The 20,059-nt window shown below is 48.5% G+C and overlaps 1 protein-coding gene across 1 annotated transcript in view; it reads left to right on the top strand.

Annotated features, from left to right (window-relative positions):
- Positions 1–2,629, top strand: part of KDM4B (lysine demethylase 4B) — a 170,716-nt gene extending 168,087 nt beyond the window's left edge. The window contains exons 22-23 of the mRNA XM_063290916.1: positions 167–259; positions 1,382–2,629. Of these exons, the coding sequence (XP_063146986.1) occupies positions 167–259; positions 1,382–1,540 (252 nt within the window). The 3' untranslated portion in view covers positions 1,541–2,629. The remainder of the gene's footprint in view (positions 1–166; positions 260–1,381) is intronic.
- Positions 2,630–20,059: the final 17,430 nt, after the last annotated feature.

Genomic DNA, 20,059 nt, shown 5'->3' with positions numbered 1-20,059 from the left:
CACATCCTGTGCCCGAAGTAGGATCATTTGAGCCTGAACAAGGAGTACACCTGAGGCTAACCCATCTCAGTTGGGTTAAACAGAAGAGTGGCAGGGTGGTAATATGGAAGTTACGGATCATAAACAAGAGGCCGAGTGCTTGAAATTGCTCCATTTACTTCCACAGGTAGAGTTTGAAGATGGCTCTCAGCTGATGGTCAAACGTGGGGAGATCTATACCCTTGACGAGGAACTTCCCAAGAGAGTAAAATCTCGCCTGGTAGGTATCTGTGGCTCACTGTTGCAGAGATGCAGCTTGGAGATTTTTTTGCAATATTTCTGTGAAAATCAGGTCAAAGCTGCTGTCACCCAGGACATTCACAACAAGTACCTGCTTGCGATGCAGATGTCCACAATCAAAAGCTGGCAAAGCAGAGCGAGCACTTTCTCCAGGGCCCTGTTTTGGGCCCTGATTCAGGGAATGAGACACACGCAGCTCATGTCAACCTGGACAGCTTCTTCCCTTTTGCCTCAAAAGGAAGGCAGGAAGGTAGGCGGGAAATGAAGAATATGGGAAGTTGCCTTTTGCTCTCGGCCAAGATAATTCAGAAATGTCCGCACCGGTAGCAGTTTCTCAACCCACCCTGAGATTCCAGGGTTGGCCCTGGGATTTCTTACTTGCAAGGCAGCAGATTGTTCCTGAGCAGGGTCCAGAAACAGCCGGCTCAGAGGGGTCTGTAAGCAATCATTTGGTGGGCAGGCAGAAGGAACGTGCAGATACGTATCAGATGTGCCAAGAGAGGGCACAGTTCCCGACGCCACCCACGGAGGACAAGAGGGCACTCGATCAGTTGCTCCTTAGGGAGAGCCATGGTAATTGTGGTGGTGCTTTAGCAAGGGAGCCAGTTCTTCAAGGCACGCAGTTCCTTTGATTTTAGATGGTTGGCAAGCCGTTGGGCAGCATGAAAACAAGGTAAATCTGCTGGAAGCAAATTTGTGCAGGAAGAGAAACAGAGCATCTGGCTAGCATGGTTTCCGATAGGGACTGCCGTTGAGCCACCCTGGCGTCTTTCTGCCTTCCAGAAGCAGAAGCGGGAAGGGCGGCTCTGGTTACCCCACTAGGGCGTTTGCGCCTTCGTTCTCTGACCTCCGCCATGCAGTCCCTTGAATTGCTAAGTGGAAGCTGTGGTTGTCCCACCCTTTGGATGCAGTAGGGGAGAGCCTCAGGCCTCGGCTGGGGGCAGGGCGTGTGTGTCCCGTAGAGAAGAGGCACCCGGGTCTGGCGCTTGGCAGGGCCGGCCCAAAAGCCTTCTGTGGGGCTGCGCCTCGCCTCGTCCCCGCCGGATCTCCCCGCGCCCCCTGCTTTCCCCCTCACGCCTGTCCCGTTCTTGTCACCCGGCAGTCCCTGAGCAGCGGAGCGCCTCAGGAAGAGACAGTCTCGGGAGACGACTCGAAAGCAGCCAAGCGCCCGCGGGTGGGCGCCACAAAGAGCGGCGAGGACGGCAGCCCCCGCCCCGACCACTTCGCTCTTATGGAGACCCTCCTGCAGGCGAAGTTCTAGCCGGGACCCAAGAAGAGCTTTGCCAGGCTGGACCGTGCTTTGCGTTTCGAGGAAAGGAAATTGGAACTCTTTGAAACACCCTTTTGCACCGCCCTGCGGAAAGTTAACTTAAGTGGAGAACCGGCGTGAGAGACCCAGCCCTTGTGCAATAACTTGCAAATTGACTCCTTCCTTCCATTCTGGGTTTGGACTTTTGAGAAGCTTGTCTTGCCCTAGCCTACCTCTGTTCCTCCTGCTGACGACTTTCGAGCAGACAAAACCTTTTTCCTTGGGGTCGCGGGGTTGGGGCGGGGGGATAACGTTTCTCCATAGAAACAGTGAAAGAATCCTGGCAGGCAAAGCTGTCTGTGACTGAACTTTCAATCTTTCATTGGTTTGTTTTCATTGGTTAAAAAAAAGCTTCAAGAAATGTTTGGAATTTGCAAAGGTGACTCCAGTTTTTAATCTCAGCCATTTCTCTCTCCCTCTCTCTCTCCTTTCCCTTTTTGAAAAGGTGCTATCTCCCTGACTACTGAAGCAGCCTTTTGGGAATTAGCAATTTGTGTATGTATATATTATATATACATATATATATGAAAAATTGCCTTTGACATTTTCTATTAAAAGAAAAAAAAGGAAACATTGTGTTTTTTAAAAGAAATGCAAGCAAAACCAACAAAATGAAAGAGTGAAGGGTTTTCACAGTTTTTTCCCCCTCCCTTCCTTGTAAAGCAGCTTTAGAAATGAATCGGGCATCCTTCCCGGCATTTGGGGCGAGTCACCAGAAAGGGGTCCTCTCCTGGTTCCACCAGTCTGGGCTCGCCTGGCCTCGTGGTCAGCCACAGTCCAAGTTGGGATCCAGCACCTTGGGGGTCCTGGGGCCCCCACCCTTGCTCTTCAAAAAAAAAAGAGGAGGAGGAGGAAAGATCCTTTGCCATCTTGCGGAGATGGAGAACTTATATTTATTTTATTTTATTTTATTTTTTATTTTATTTTATTTTATTTTGGTGGGGGGCTGAATACCTCTTTTGTGGAAAAAGAATATGGGGACGTTTCTGTTAAACAAAATACATTTTCAAATGAAATGTTTTGTAATAAATTACACCATTGAACTGTTAGTAGGTGGGTTTCAGTCTTAACCCTTTGGTACCAGCTTAGGGGGGAGGGGGCTGCCCTCTTTCCTGCCTTCCGGTTTATGCTCGGGAGACGTGGCAGGCGGGCGGGCGGGCTGGGGAATTCTGGGCGCTGAAGTCCACCCATCTTCAAGTTGCCGAGTCTGAGAAGTGCCGGTGTAAAGCGAGTAGGGAGGGTTGTTCTTGCACAGCCGGCTCCTGCTTCCGTCCGTCCGTCCGTCCGCAAACTGCGCAGAGGCTCTCCTGGAAGGGGAGGGGAGAGATGACTCTTGGCAGCCCCTCCCTCTCCTGGGCCTGCCAGCTCCTTTTTGGTCCCCTCCCCAGCACGAACTGCCCAGACGTGCTAAAGGGAGGTGGCTGCCACCTCCATGAATTAAATAGCCATTTTAGATTTGTGCAAGAACCCAGCTCAGGTTTGCATAAAGCAGGTTTGTGTGCGAAGAATCAAAATTAACAGATTGGGGCCCAGTTCGTTGGCTCACCTCTCTTCTTCCACGCTGTCGCCCTGACTTCACATTTTTTCAGGAGGTCACTTCTGTATTTTGCCACTGAGTGCCCAACAGATACGGTGCTGTTTCCATACAGCTGGTACAGGTAGTCCTCGCTTAATGACCACAATTGGAACCGGAATTTTGGTTGCTCAGCAAAGCAGTCATTAAGCAAATCTGACCTGATTTTGTGATCTTTTTTGCAGTGGTCGTTAAGTGAATTACCGAGGTTATTAAGCAAACTACATGGTTGCTGAGCAAATCACATGGTTCCCCATTGGTTTTGCTTGCCAGAAGCCAGTTGGGAAGGTTGAAAATGGCGATCACGTGACCACAGGACACTGCGGTGGTCATAAATGTGAACTGGTTGCCAAGTGCCTGAATCGTGATCACGTGACCATGGGGACGCTGCGACAGTCGTAAGTGTGAGGACCGGTCGTAAGTCGGTTTTTCCAGCACCATTGTAAGTCCAAATCACTACTAAATGAATGGTTGTTAAGCAAGGACTACCTGTACACTCAGCCTGCAACGTGCCCGTTTGTTCTCAGCCTCATCTGCGTGCATGAAATTGAAAGATAACTTTTTTCCCTCTTCCTTTTCCTGGAAAGAAAGCCCGTCTTAAAAGCTGAAGTGGAGGAAGCTTCCTTCTGGAGCTTGTTGCAACATGCAGGAGCTGTTCTCCTAGCCAACTGTTGCAAGGTGTTGTTCCTCCACGTTGGTGTGTGAATCAGGTGGGGCAGACTGACCATGGGTGCATCTTGAACTCCTGGACCATTTAGATCAGTGTTTTTGAAACTTGGCAACTTGACGATGTGTGGACTTCAACTCCCAGAATTCCCTGCTGGCTGGGGAGTTGCAGTCCACACATCTTCAAGTGGCCACGGTGAGAAACACTGATCTAGAGAAACAATGGAGGGATTTAGGCGTGAAGTCTGAAATGAAACCCACCGGCTTCCACGCCTACCCAGAATTTTTTTCACCAATGCCTGAAATCGCCTCTTCTGGCCATGAAGACGGGAGGCGCCAAGTGGAGAGCTCCCACAAGTCGTCCTGCTTCCTTTTTTGAACGGCCCCCTCTCCCATTGCCTGCTGCTTTAGGCAACATTTATTTAGGCTGGACCTCTCGAGGCTGGCCCGCAACAGCCGCTCCCTGTAAAGGCAGCGACATTTCAAGGTGTGGAATTCCACTCCCGTAAAACGTGCCACCATTTCTCTTTCCCCCCATCTCCACGTGTAGAAGGTGTAATGCCTCACCGGAAGGGTTCGGAGATGTTTTACGACCACAACTTCATTAAACCGTATTGTGGTTTTCCAGTCTTACTTAAACCTGAATTCGGGTGGGAATCTGTTCCTGCACACCACAAAAGGGCGTCCCAAGCTGCTTCCGGGGCTGCCCTTTTCAGATTCTCAACCGTCCAGTGCGAGATGGAGGGATAACTTGCTTGTATAAAATACTTTTTTAAAATGCCTTGCTTTTTGGCTCCCAGGCCGCAATAGTGTAAACCAGTCTTTTAAAAAGAATTTGGAGCTGTGAATAACTCTGTTTTCTAAACTTTTGGGGGTGGGGCTGATCAAGGGAAGGGATTCACAAACGCAGGACGGGTGAAGTGGAAGGAGGGTTGCACTGCATGGGTAAATGCTGATGGAAATAATCACCATTGCTGTAATTTGTGTGCATATTTATATTGTGTAAACAAAAAAAAAAAGTGTTTTCCCACCCCCAATTATTCAGGTGGTCAGTTTTGTTTTGCTCATGCCAAGCATCTGGCACATTCTATAGAATTCGGATCTTTTCCTTTTATTGTTTTGTAGTCTTGAATGTCCTTTCCCTCCCCCCCCCAAAAAAAATTCTCCACATTCCTCTAATACACTTTGGAAATTGAGTTTGTCTTTTATGAGAATTGGTCTACAGCAGTGTTTCTCACCCTCAGCAACTTTATGATGGGTGGACTTCAACTCCCAGAATTCCCCAGCCAGCATGGCTGACTGGGGAATTCTGGGAGTTGAAGTCCACACATCTTAAAGCTGCTGAGGTTGAGAAACACTGGTCTAAAGGAATAAGCAACTCACTTCCTCTTCCTTGAACCTCTTCCCCCACCCATCCCCTGCACCGGTCATGCAAACCCATTTTGAGACCCCAGCCCTGAGTGAAAGGGACGGAGAAAGGGCATTCCCCTCCCAGCGGCTCCCGCCTTGCCTTCTGACCCCGGATTTGCACGTCTGTTGGCTCTGTTGAATAACAGCCCAAACCCCACTTCCGCCCTGGCAGTTCTTCCGATCATGTGACAGTCCCTTACGCCACTTTGCCAGGCCTCCCCATTGGTTGGCTTGGGCGACCCCCCGATCCAGCACCGAAGCGTGTGCAGCGGGGATTGTGGGAAGTTGCGGGTCTGAATAAAAAGGGGGCTGAGTTTCCAACTCAAAAGACACACGTAGAGAGTTTTCTCTGGCATCTGTCCTTTCCCTGCCATCGCCGTCTCTGCTGATCACAGAAGTGGGGATTTCTCCTGAACTAAGACGTAACGTAGCGTGGTTAACTGTGTGGCGTGGATCCTGCCGCCAATTCAAGGGTTCTTGGGCTGCAGCTCTCATCGTTCTAGCCAGGCCTGGGGGTAACTAGGGTTCCAGCAAAATTGGTCGGGCTGCATGTTCCCTGTCCTGATTTTCATTCCTAGAGGAATCATAACCAGTGAACAGAAGGAGGAGAGTCCTTGGGCTGTGGGTTGGAAATGTAACTCCCTACTAACCGGATAGAGCTCACATCCCAGGAAATGTGCCCACTTGGGGAGCTGCGCCATTATTCCTCTGTTGGAAATCTGCACCACCCACACCTTCCCCAGGACTGTGCGTCGCCACTTCTGGGTTGCCTGTCGCCTCTGGCACATACTTCTTTCCTCTCGCATCACCATGGGATGCCAAGTCTGGTTTGAAGAGAAACTAAAAAATAACATTGCACTGAGCATTCTCAAGTTGTCAAAGTTGGCTTTCAACTTTCCCAAGTCCCCGTTCCAATCTGCAGCTATTTTCACACCATTCCAATTTCCAGGGGGATCAGGCCCATACACAAAGCTTGGCACCGTGTTAAACATTTGTATAGGTCTGTCTTTTAAAATGTCTAGTTTCTCTAATGCATTTCCTCTTTAGGATTTGGGGGGAGGGGAGGTCCCTCCAAGGCAGATGTTGGTATATCCTAAATGCTTGCAAAAAGTTGAAGCAAGGATGGGCCTGTTCTGAGAGCTTGGTATGGTGCTTAAATGTTGAATTGGGTCCAGGGAGGCCTGGATTCAAATAGCCACTCAACCCTGTGTGACTTGGAGCCAGTACCTTTCTTTCAACCCAAACTACCTCACAGGGCTGTTGTGGAAATAAAATGAGAGGCGTACCAATGCACACTATCCTGAGCCTCTTGAATATGAGGCAAGATTTAAATGTAGTTGATAAGTGAATGAGGGGGAAGAGTGAGGCAGAAAGGAAAAAGGCTGTTGTTCCTTGCCAGCATGTCCCCCCCCTCCACCCAAAACAATCTGAAGGAATAGTGGGGGCCTTTGACTCAGTGGGATCTCTCATTCTTTTGCTGAAATAATTTCTTGATTGGGACCATTCTGCAGCATTTTTCCAAACTTCAAACCTGTTTGTAAACATCCTGGCTTGTCTCTGTTGACTTATTTTTATCTATCACATGCTGCCCTTCAGCCAAGCCTCCAAAGCAGTTTACAGATGGAGTACGAGATACACAGTATCAGCAATAAATTCTGTGATGTGGGGAAATGGGCTGATAAAAGGGCCTTTCCTGGTGGGGAAAATATGGCGATATTGGTCTCAGTGGGAAACAAGCTTCACAAATGAAACTCTTCAGGCATATGAAAACAACTCTGCTGGATCAAGCCTTGGTCCATCTAACCAGCTTTCAGTCTCATGGGATGGCCCACCAGATGCATGTAGGAAATCCACAGTTTGGGGATCCAGGACACCCCCAGTGCAGTTCCCATGCTTTTAGTATGCAGAGGAGGACTGCCCTTGTGCCTGAACTTCAAGGCTAGTGGCCACTGGTAGACCTGGCCTCTAGGAATTGGTCCGGTCTCCTCTTGAAGCTATCTATACTAGCAATGAACACCACATCTTGTGACATTCCACTGCTGTGAAGGCTGTTGGACATCATCTGCCTTTTCTCACATGGCAAGGAAAACTGGAGGTGGACCCTTGACCATGAACTCCATCTTCACAACTTGAAACAGCAGTCCTCATCCCACATGGCCTTCCAGGGAAGCATCAACTCCTTGAGATGAACTGAAGCAGCAGCCCATCTGGAGATCTTCCTGTGCCGCTGAAAGAGGTTCCCATCAGGAAGGTAGAACTTCTGTTTTCTGAGAAGCTTCAGAGAAGCCTACCGGGCAGTACTATATATTTGCCATTCCTAGAGGTTGTTACCAACTTATGGAAGACACTGACCAGACTATTAGGACAAACCCAATTTGCTTTCCATCAGGTTTGAGGTTAGTACCAGGAGACACCTTGGAGGTAAGCCAAGGTTACTCGAAGCCTAGTCAAGGTATGAAGCGTGAGGAACTATAGAGGTGAAGGATATATCAAGCCCAACAGGAGATAGATGACCTTGGAGATGCAGAGAGGGGGCATCACACATCCATGACTGACTTCCTTCTCAATGCTGAGCTACTTGCTAAGCATTCTAGGTGGTCTCAAGCATGCATCCTTTTCCTCATGTATCGCTCTCCCCCCATTCAGCAGCTGGGCTCCAACCCTACTATAAACTTTCTCATATTCATAAATTTCTCAGCGACCAGCTGAGGACCTAAACTCCAAACTCCACACCCTTTGCGCAGCATAAAGCTGCCATTGCATTGCCCAAACTTTGCTCATTACCACCTCTTGGTCAGAATGCTTCCCAGGCACACTTAACAAACTAATTTCCCTGTAATTGTCTTCCCTTTGGGGGAACGAGAACAGCATCTTTCAACCATCAGGCATGGATGCGGTCTTCACCCACCCATGAAAGAAGTCCCACTGCCCTTCAGTAAGCAAACCCGATCTATATTTTAACATTTGGCCAGTTCCACCACCTTTACAGGTTGTCCTCGTTTAGTGACCACAGTTGGGAACAGCAACTTGGTCGCTAAGTGAAACCATGATGGTGCTCATGATCTTCCTTCAGCTTTCCTTTGTTTTACAGACCTGAGAATGGTTATAAATGCGAGGATGGGTCACAAGACTACTGTTCATCACTGTCATAACTGTGAACGGTCACTAAAGGAGGCAGCTGCTAAATGAGGACGACCTGTACCGCAGTCCCACCATTTTCCAACATTCTCCCAATATTTACAACTTCCTTTCCATCAACTTTTCCTTAGACACGAACATTTACAGTCTTCATTTCAATTCCACTCTCTAATGCAGTGTTTCTCAACCCTGGCCGCTTTAAGATGGGTGGACTTCAACTCCCAGAATTCAAGCTGGCTGGGGAATTCTGGGAGTTGAAGTCCACCCATCTTAAAGTGGTCAGGTTGAAAAACACTGCTCTAACATACCCATCCCTTAGGTAAAGGTAAAGGTTTCCCTTGACATTAAGTCCAGTCGTGTCTGACTCTAGGGGGTGGTGCTCATCTCCGTTTCAAAGCCGAAGAGCCGGCGTTTGTCCGTAGACACTTCCTCTGCGGTCATGTGGCCGGCATGACAGTCACAGAACGCCATTACCTGCCCGCCGAAGCGGTCCCTGTTAATCTACTCACATTTGCATGTTTTCAAACTGCTAGGTTGGCAGGAACTGGGACTAGCAACGGGAGCTCACCCCGTCACGCGGGTTCGAACCGCCGACCTTCCGATCGGCAAGCGCAGCAGCTCAGCGGTTTAACCCACAGCGCCACCGCATCCCTTACAGATCTCATAAATGTTCCTTCTAGCATTCTCTCACTTCAGTTTCATCCTGAATATTTTTCTCTCTTATTTTTAATTCCTTTCACCCCGCTGGAGGCTCCTTGCCTAACCCACTCGCAAAACAAACTTTTTACGCCCATCAAAGTTGCTCAACATTTGCTGTCTTCACCATTCCCCGCTCTTTTTGACAACATTCTTCACAACCTTTTTTCTCTCTACACCTTACACAATAATACCTTTCGTCAGTTTCTGTTACACGCACTTTCTCATACAGTATACTCACACACACACACACATGCACACACTATTTTTTAACCTCCTCCCTGGGCCTCTTTCACTTTATATTTCCGTCCAGCATCCTTTTTTCCTGCTTCCCGTTGTGCCAACGCTGCACCCGTGCGTTGCGCCCTGCGTCCCAATCCTTCCCGCACCGTTCTGGGCAGCTTCTCCATCCTCTTGCCTTCCACCTATAAATTAAATTGCTATAAATTGAAGTCACACCGACAGTCAAAAAATCTGCCAGAATCTGATAACAAAATCTGTTTGGAACAGCTGCCTACTGACAAGTTTAATAAACTGTATTAATGGTGTCATTATTATTCCCTAATTAAAAGCTAATAACTAAGAGTTAATTGCCTTTAAAAGATGAAGCAGTCCCGAGCTTGGGCATGGATTTATCTCCATTTTGCTTTGCTTTGCCTGGCGGTACTGATATTTCTAAGGTAATTAACGGCACCCAATTTTATAGGATGCTACTAATCTCCTTGTCTTCGTTCAGCCACTTGAGTTTAAACGGCAGGTTTGCCCTCCCCCACCACCCTTGTCCTTCTGCCATGTCCCTTTATTTAGGTGAGAGGCTTGAACCAACAATGCTAATGTTTAAGGCCATCCCTCTGTCTTTTGTGAGGGACAATATTTTGAATTTTGCAAGAACAAATTAGAGGGCCCTCTTGGATGCGGTGGGCTGGACTGGAGAAAAAGCACGTGCAACGACAAACGGATGAATCTTTAGACTGCCTCTCGTCTCATCTAGTCTGATTTATTTATGTATTTATTTATTCTCCTTCCTTCTTTCCTTCCTTCCTTCTTCCTTCCTTCTTTTCTTCTTTCTTCTTCTTTCTTTCTCTCCCTCTCTGCAACAGAGAATAACCCAACTGCTCTGGAACTTGGATAGATGCTGTAATTCGTAACAGATTGCTGATAGGTAGCCCTAAAATGAAATCTAAAAAGCCCTTAGATTTCCTTTCCTCTGCAGTTGGACTTCCTACTCTAACATAAAATGAAGCTTGCAAGGAGAAGATGACAATTCAGAGGATCCCTTGCAGGGGCTTCTGCTCTCTGTGTATGTGTGTCAAAAAGTCAAGATGGCGGCCACAACTGTGTCATGAAAGCCCCACCCCTTTTTATGCGCATCACGTAAGAGGTGGGGCTTCCATCACACCATCGTGGCCACCATCTTGACTTTTTTGACCCCCTGTGGACACCTTGGATCTCTTGATATCCTTTCTTCTCCTTTTTCAAGGCAGCTGCTCCAGCTGATGAACCAGCATCCTTTGTAATCCTAGGAAGAGAAAAAACTGTCACTCCCCAATTGCTTATCTTTATTTTTTCTTTCTTTTCTCACCCAGGGAAAAAAAGCAGCACGTGGGAGGTTCATACATTCACCTCTGGGTGTTTCTTTTTCAAAAAGTGAAACAGTGCCTTTTAAAGATCTTTTCTTCTTTCTATGTGCAGGTGAATGCTCCGTTTGGTTCTGTTCAGGTTTTATTATCCAAAAAACACGACACAAAAGGAAAGGTGATTGGGAGGGGGGAGGAAAAGAACAAACAAGCTCCAGCGTTCCATTTAGCTGGAAAGTTCAGTGAGGAATGGGGTGAGATCCAAGCCCTTTGGAGGGGTTCCTGCCTCCTCTGATGCCTTCAACAGAAGCAGCTGGAGGGAGGGAAGTGCTCAGTTGGGACTGTAAGCAAGCACTAGTTCAATTTCTATAGGCTTTTGGGCAGCCAGATAAAATATTCAGCTTCTACCCTACACCCTGTTTCTCAGTGGCTTGAAGATGGGTGGACTACAGCTCCCAGAATTCCCCAGCCAGCCTTGCCAGGTGGGGAATTCTGGGAGTTGAAGTCCTCCCATCTTAAAGTTGCCAAGATTGAGAAACACTGCCCTACACAGTAGTTCCCAGCCTATACAACTCTGCATGGCTTACAGGATACAAAAGTAAAAACAATAAAAACACAGAATAGACAATCCAAAAGGAGGTCTGGAGAAACACAGCCATCTGTTAAACCACTGAGGTACCCAAAAAGAGATCTACCGTCCACTCGAAACCAGGATCTGGGGACAGAACCAGGTTTTAAGGGCTCTCACTTAAGCAGGATCAGGATGGGGGCCGTATGGATTTCGGACAAGATGGTGCTGCAGAGGGCAGGTGAAGGCCCACTTCCCAGGCCCCATCAGACGGCACTGTTTCATTGGCTGGGCCAGAGTATGCGGACTCTGTCCAACCGCATGGGATGGGCAAAAACCCTAGAGAGAGGCAGTCCCTCAAATAACCAGGCTCTGCACCAGGGTTTCTCAACCATGGTTCCCCAAGAGATGACTAGGGGTTCCCTGGGAGATCATGGTTTATTTAAAAATTTATTTCCAATTTGGGCAACTTCACCTTAAAGAGGTACATTTCATCCTTTATTTTTAGTTTAAGAACACCATCCATGCATCTATACAGGCCTGCTCATGAAACGAACTGAATAATTTGGTAACTCCTGGCCTCTATTTGAGCCTGAGTGTGCAGGGGTTCCCCGAGGCCTGGGAAATCTTTCAAGGGTTCCTCCAGGGTCAAAAGGTTGAGCAAGACTGCTCTACACCGTGAAGATAATAACCAACACCTTGAATTGTGCCTGGAAGCCTACTGCAAGCAGAAGTATCCCACGGGCAAGCCATGGTCTGCCCACCACTGCCCATTCCACCTCATTCTGGACCAGCTGCAGCTTCTGAGCAGTCTTCAAGGGCAGCCCTAGGCAAAGGGTGTGGCACTATCCATTTATTTCAGCTTTCAGCCTTCTTCACTCTTTCCCATAGTGCCTCAGATTCTGTATCAGACAGGGAAAATGCAATGAACTGGCTCCAATGTTGATTGTATGTCCCCCAGGTCAGTTCTTGTTGGCACCCCTACAATCTTTAATTTCCTAAGTTTAAACCATAAATCTGACAGCAGTCATTTAAGTCTCTTCCATAGGCTGCACCTGGAAATGTTCCGGCTGCCTAGCCTGCATTTCTCATCTTTTGCTTCCTATTATATTGTCAGTTTGATTTTGATGTCCTTCCAACGATCACTGAGTTGCAAAGGCTGTGTTTATGTTGCTTGAAGGAGCAGTTGGCAGTGAGCAAAGAATTCTTTTCTTCACAGCAGTACTCTCAGCCACTTTAAGATGTGTGGAATTCAACTCCCAGAATTCCCCAGTGAGCCGGCTGGCCCAGGGTCACCCAGCTGGCTTTGTGCCCAAGGTGGGACTAGAACTCCCAGTTTCTAGCCTGGTGCCTTCAACACGACACCAAACTGGCTCTCTCATAAATCATAAAACCTAGTTCTAGCCTATCTCTGGAATCTGTTTCCTGATCTGGACAACTTCGAAGGGCAACCGAAACAGCACGGATGGCCAGCGCAGTTCCTGTAGCTACAGTGTGATGGGGGCAGAAATGAGACTACCGCAGAAGCACCTTTTGGACCAGCTGAAGTTTTGGGGCAGCCTTCAAGGACAGCCCCGTGTGAAGCTAACTGCAGTAACTCAAAATGAAGTGCTCCTCCCATTCTAGGTAAGGCTGTACAGGAGATGGGGGGAGAATTGCACTTTCAGACTTGCAAGATGGATGTCAGCCTTCCCAGGTGGACCAGACAGGAAACCCGGCCAAGCGAGCCAATTCTACTTCAAGCTATGTTGATGGAATCTTGCAAGTCTGTAAGTACAAATTCCCCACCGTCTCCTTTACAGCCCAAGAAACTGGGGAGGGTCCCTTCTGAGCCTCTTTCTCCACCCATTATGCAGCTGTGGGCTGTGCCCTCTCTTATCTGACTGTTCCATCTCTTCACCTGTCTCCCAAGGTCTTTCCCACACACTGTTATCTCACCTTCCCCTTTAGGCTCATCCCCCCCGTCTCCTTTACAGCCCAAGAAACTAGGGAGGGTCCCTTCTGAGCCTCTTTCTCCACCCATTATGCAGCTGTGGGCTATGCCGCCTCTTATCTGACCATTCCCTTGGCAGCGGCTCTTTGCCCCAGTCTCCCAAGGTCTTTCCCACACACTGTTATCTCACCTTCCCCTTTAGGCTCATCCCCCCCTGTCTCCTTTACAGCCCAAGAAACTAGGGAGGGTCCCTTCTGAGCCTCTTGCCCTTCGCCTCCCCATTATGCAGCTGTGGGCTAGGCCCTCTCTTATCTGACTGTTCCCAGGCAGCATCTCTTTGTCTCTCAAGGTCTTTCCCACATACCATTACAGGATTATCTTTACCTTCAGCCCATCTCTTTTGAGCTTCCCAGCCAGGGGGACCTTCCCCTTTCCTATTTCTCTGCCAACCATCACCATCCAAAGGGGATCCTGAAGGAATTGCCACCTCTGTAAAAATTTAAGGCTGCAGTTGGGGGTGCCATGCATCTTAATGCACCAAAAGCGATTTCTTGCAGCAGGTGCGTCCGTGTGGGGAGATACGTACGTAGCCATCTTTTCCGCTCCTGCAACGATCCCACAGATGCTCTGGCAGCAAAGTCAGGCTAAGCGAACTCTCAAGAGTGTGACCGTCCTGCTGATACTTGGAAACTAGTTCCAAACCTGGTTCGCACAGCAATTCTCCTCCGATCCGCTCGTGTAAGAAATCCTACGCCGACTCCCTTCCTGCTTCTGTTCCACCCACTGCCACCCCTTTCCCGACCATCTGGCTGTTCGAAGGATGCCAGAAGTTGCTTTGGGAAAGTTCACTTTATCCGAGTGGAATAGTCTAAGCCAGATGAATTTCATTAGCACCCTCCCTTCCCAGCACACTGGAAAATTCATTTAGTGACCATCTCAAGGTGCGTAGCCCCACCTTGGAAATAAATAAATCGGGGGCTATGGGGAGGAGGGAGAAGATTAGAACGCTTCTGTGGGGGTCTGCGATAATTAAAAAGATGATGCTGGAACATAATTCTTAATTAAAGTGTAATGAGATAAGAATTTGTGTAGTCTGCTCTTTGTCAGCTTGACGAGATGCACAAATTCCTACCTTAATTATGTGATTTACGATCTAACATGCCGAGATATAATTAGTTATCTTTGCCCCCCCCTCCCCTTTTCCGGAGAAAATTTAAACTTTATTTAGATTAGAAAAGCGTGTCGATTTCAGGTGATGTAGGGTTCCCCAGTGAGATGAAGCCATTTTTTTTAATTAAAAAAAGGCAGGCCAGGTGGAATGGAGGGGTGTGTGGAAGGAAACCTACTGCCGTGTGCTGTTCTAGGAGAAGAGCTGTGCCAGTCTATAGTGGCAAAACATCAGGAGCCTGGCAGCAACTTTCCCAACTCACAAATGTTACTCAAAGGCCTTTTGTGAGCTGCAACTTCTAAATCTGTTAATTGGAAAAGGTGCTACCAGGCTCCTGATGTTTTGCTGCCATGTGCTAGATCAGCGTTCTTCAAACTTGGCCACTTTAAGAGGGGTGGACTTCAACTCCCAGAATTCCCCAGCCAGCACTGAAAGGTCCCTGGAACTTCCTGCCACTAGATTCGTATTCAACAGAGAACCCTGGGACTAAACCAGTGTTTTTCAAAGTCCACCCATCTTAAAGTGGCCAGGTTTGTGCTAGATGATCTTCCAAAATATAAATGGGAAGAGAAGGATGTGCAAAAGATGGATAAAAAGAGTTGGATGGGAATTATTGGAAGGATCTTGTGTTAGACGCAGCAATGCTCCTGTATCAGGACAAAGAGGAAGAGATTGCTGTGGAAAATCAAAAGAAATATAGAATTGAAAGCGATTCTGTAGCACAGCTCCTTGGAAGGCAACCCCACTGCATCAAACCAGATTTTGGCTATTTCCAGAGCTGCTGAAAAGCCATTACTAGGTTTTCCTTTGCAGGATAGAAGGACAGAGAGTGCTCCTCTCAATTTAGGCATCTGCAATTGCCCAGACCTGTGGGATCTCAAATTGAAAATTGGGGCTTATGCAGGTAATCCTCGACTTACGACCGTTCGTTTAACAATGGTCCAAAGTTACGACGGCATCGGAATGGATGCTTTACAGCCTGTAAAGCACTTCTGAGTGTCGCAAAATGTCGCACACACCCCTGCGGTCACAGGGTTGCATTTTGGGCACTTGGCAACCGGCTCGCATTTACAAGTGGTTGCAGCATCCCGCGGTCACATGACTGCGTTTTGTGATGCTTCTTATCTATCTATCTATCTATCTATCTATCTATCTATCTATCTATCTATCTATCTATCTATCTATCTATCTATCTATCATCAAATGTTTATGGCAACCCACTTCTGAAAAACCTTGCCAAGAAAATGGCAGGGATTTGTCCAGGCAGTCTCCGAGAATCGGACACAATTGAACAGATTAAAAAAAAGTCTTATTCAGAGAGGCTGAATCTTGCAAGTCTGGTGGTATTTTCCCTCCCCTCCCACGGATACCCCCTTGGGTCAGGGAGGAGCCATCCTGAGCTTCTTCCTAACACTCTCTCCTTTCCCAGGACGAAAGAAATGCTTCTACCCCATTGTTTCTATAACAGCTTCTGAATTCTCCTTCCAGCCCATCTCCGTGGCTTCCTACAGGTTCCTGGTTTAATTCAAGGGACTGGGTACCCTCTACAAAGCCCTCCATAGCTCAGGGTATCTTTGGAAATGCTCTCCCCAGACAGATTCTGCCCACCTGGGGAACCCCAAGTGAAGATCCCACCTATCTGGAGGTAGGATGGGAGGCTCCCCTCCTTTGGAACAGCTGGTCCCCCAAGGCAAGATGGGGTCCCCTCTCGGGCCCTCACCACGACACCACACTGGCTCTCTCCTAAATCATAAAACCTGGTTCTGGTCTATTTCTGGAGCTGGTTTCCTCTGGTCTACCTGGTGGAGCTGACATCAGGCCTGATCCCGCCTCCTTCTGCCTGGGCACCATTTCGACCACTGCAGTTTAAAAAACTGGGAAGCCACCAGCTCTACACCATAAATTCATAATCTGCTTTTAATTTTAACATTGCATTCCAAACCTCTGGTACAGCCCAGTGAATTCATGTGTAGCCTCTGTGATGCTTTCCTTCCTCCTTCCTTCCTTCCTTCCTTCCTTCCTTCCTTCCTTCCTTCCTTCCTCCCTCCCTCCCTCCCTCCCTCCCTCCCTTTGTTGCCCTCCCTCCCTCCTTCCTTCCTTCCCTTTCTTCATCATTCATCATCATTCATCTTTTCTCCTTCCTTCCTCCATTTTCCACATTTTAAAAATGCCTTGACTGAAGTATGGCAGGCATCCTGCCCCCCCTTTTTTCCCTAAGATAATTGCTTTTGTACTTTCATTTTACTGTAATCTTTTACAAGTTAGCCCTGGTGGGAGAAACAGATATAAGAAAACGGAATTAAACCACCTGTGGAGGGGACCCTGGAGAGGCAAGATTGGTCTTAAAAAGCCAGGCAGAAAGTTGGCATTGCTCTTGAAACCCTGTGGTTGGTAGCCAGGGTGGGCCCGGAGTGCTGGACCAGGAGGGGGGCAGCCCAGGTTCCAGTCCCCCCTCAGTCCAGTCACACATAAAAAAACTGGCAGGAGCTTCAAACGGCTGCCATCTTGACTTTTTGGCTACACCCTGTTGACAGACAACCAGATTTTTCTCCTAGTAGAAATAGGGCAAACAGATGCTTGTGTTGCCTTCTTATACCATGGATGGGAGACCACCAGGAAATCCTGCCAGTGGGAAATAGAAAGATTCCAGAAGAGGGTGATGAGCCTTCAACTTGCCATTGAGGACCCCACCTCATCCGAAGGGGGGGTCTTCCTTTTTCATTGGAGGCAGGAAGCTGCTGGACCCCTGGTTGCTCCTGCCTCCTACTTTGCTTGTGACCTTCCTGGCAAGCTCTGGGTCACGCAGAAAGAGGGCCCTTGCAGGCCAAGAGCACTCTTCGTACCTTCTTACAGCTCATGATACCTTGTGGCAAGGAGTTGTGCAAGCTTGTGTCTTTCCAGAACCAAGAAAGTGGTGGTGGGGAGCTTATTTCTCTTTTCCCACTGGGCATGCGGGGCTGAAGGGCTCCCAGCTGGGCTGCAGAAATCCCCCGGACACCCCAAGGGCAGCCAAGAGGCCCCCAAATCTCTCGCTGCTGCCCCCTGGCGGCCACCGAGGTTTCCTTTGGCCACTGGTTGGGCCACGACGTGACTTTGCAGTCAAGATTGGGAGGTGACCTTTGGCGGGCAACTTAAATAGAACATTTGGGTTTAAAAGCGAGGGGCCTGGCCGCAGAGGAGCCTTAAAGAGCCATTTATTAAAAGCTGGAAGGGCCTTCTTCCCTCCTTCTCCCTCTCCTTCTGGGGTTTGCACAGAAATGATAGCCAGGCTGATTCTGGGGGTTCAGGGAGACAGATTCTCACACGCTCCCACTGGGCAGGAGGGGGAAAATGCCTTTGGAAGAGGTTCCCCTGCTGCAGAGCTCGGGAAACCAGGCGTTTCGACTGCAATTTAGGAAAAGCAGAGCTCTCTTGGCAACCAGCCGCAACTCACAACCTCCTGCTTGCTGAAAACATTGAGCAAAGGATCAGTCTCTTGATGCTCATTCCCTTTGCACACACACACACACACACGGGACCAATAGGGCTGAATCCTCTCTAGCTTGGTAGAGCAAAAGTGATCCGGGGCAAAACTACGTTATTTATGCAAGACTATGGTGGGCGCTGGAGCAAAATGCAACAAAACGTGGTAGGAGAAGCCATAAAAGGTGGGCCGGGGCGCAGACTGTGATGGGTGCTGGTGCAAAGTATAGATGTTGGTGCAAAAGGAATGGGCGCAGGTGCTTTTTAATTCAAAAGGAAGGTGACCCTGAATTTAAGGTGATGTCCTTCCCACCCTCCCACCCAAGAATTCAAGTACAAAAAAGAAGGAACATGAGGCAGAGAAAAAAACAACAACTTCTGCTACTGGATTCTCAGCAAGTCTAAGATGATCCTTTCATTTTAAACTATGCAACCCGTGACCCGCTGGGTCATCCTTTCAGAGATATTTCCTTCCCTAAACAGATCAACAGAATGACCGCGGGCGGGCAAAACGGCAGTGGGAGCAGGAGCAACCTCCAACTTCCTGCCAGCTTCCCCGTTGTTGGCTTTGCTTGTGGGAAGCCGGCAGAGAGCGTTGGAAATCACTCCTCTTCCTCCTCGGCTGACCCGTGGAACTGCCTGCCACTTTGCGGCGGGGGGGGGACAAAGGGAGCTGTGGACCGCAAGGGAAACTATTCCCCCTCTCGGTGTGTCCCCAGGGGCCCCCTCCCTACAGGGAAGAAGAGGGATTGCCCATCAACTGCCGGCACCACCCAGCCAGCCCTACCTCCCCAGCAGGCATCCGAGTCGCTCCCTCACCGCCCACCACCCTTAGGAGATTTCAAATTTCGGCCTCCGTTTCAAAGCACTCAATTGCCGCTTGCCCATTGGGCTTTGCCGCCAGCCAACTGGGTGCAGGGGCCGGAGAGAGGTGGGAAAGAGGGCAGGGATATGCCCCTCCCATCTTTCCTTGCACCACGCAACTGACGGGTTTCTGGGAAGTATAGTTGGAAGGCACTGTAGTGCTGAAGCGGTCACAACTTTGCCAAATTTCAATCCCATGGGAGCCATGGGTCCCGGATTTTGGACGCATTCTGTAAGTTAGCCCATTTGAGGTACCTCGGTTCAAAAGTTGTTGCCCTACGATGCACCGTTTTGCCCAAATGAAAGTTACAAACAGTCAAACAGACGCAAGAGTTTTAGTAGTATATAGATGGAATTATTTGGGAGGAAAACCCTAATTCCTTTCAGGTAAATAAGGGAAAGGCCGCGTCAAAACCAGTCTTTGGCATACCCAGATGTGGTCAGCCTCGTGATAAGGAAAAGTGACCGTAGCTCAGTAAAAACCCTGAATGGGGAATGATCAAAAACTGCTTGAGCCATGCTGTTAGTTGTTTTATTTGTTATACAATATAGGCAGCCAGCCACACAGCATTTTCAAAGAAATTAATAACTAAATAAGGCTCGCAAATGTCCTGATTGATCGATTATGTTCCTTCAAGTTATAATCAACTCTTAGTGACCACATGGATACATTTTCTCCATGGTGATCTGCCCCATACCTGGTCCTTCAGGTCTCCAAAGGGAGTCCTCATCGCCCCCGTGGCTGAGTCCCTCCCCCTTGCTGCTGGTCAACCTGTCCTTCCCTTTCCTTCCACCTTTCCCAGCTTCAGAGCCTCCTCCAGAGAGCTGGGTCGGTGCACCATGGGTCCGAAGTAGGACAATTTGAGCCTGGCCATTGGTGCCTCCAGGGAGAACAATGGGCTGATTTTTTCGATGATCCATTGATTTGTTTTCTTGGCTGTCCATGGTATTTATCTTCAGGGTATTCTCTAACACTAAAGCTCAAAAGCAGCAATACTCTTCCTATCCTGCTTCTCCAACTTTCGCTTCCATAGAGGGTCACCGGGAAGACCGTGGCTTGAGTGATTCCGATCTTTGTGGGCAGAGACACATCCCGGCACCTGAGTATCTTTTTCAAGGCCTTCACGGCCGCTCTTCCAAGTGCCGGTCTGCGGTGTAGTTCTTGTCTGCTTGCCCCTTGACTATTTTTTTTTTTTCATTTTTAAAAGGAATCTGAAAGTCAACCATTTTATTTTAAGAAAACCAGCGTGCATTCATTTAGTTTAGTTCTGACCAAAACAGAACTGCATATTGTAAAATTTGACTCGATTGCCCTATTTTGGTATATAAAAAGAGACAAAGAAAGGTTAAATACTTCGGGGTGGGTGGGGGGTCCGCAGAAAGACGTCTCCATCATGTGAAACGCTAGTAAAATAA

The sequence above is a fragment of the Candoia aspera genome, chromosome 1 (genome assembly GCF_035149785.1).
Source record: "Candoia aspera isolate rCanAsp1 chromosome 1, rCanAsp1.hap2, whole genome shotgun sequence".
In the NCBI taxonomy this organism is placed as follows: Eukaryota; Metazoa; Chordata; class Lepidosauria; order Squamata; family Boidae; genus Candoia; species Candoia aspera.
This window is presented reverse-complemented; position numbering and strand designations above follow the sequence as displayed.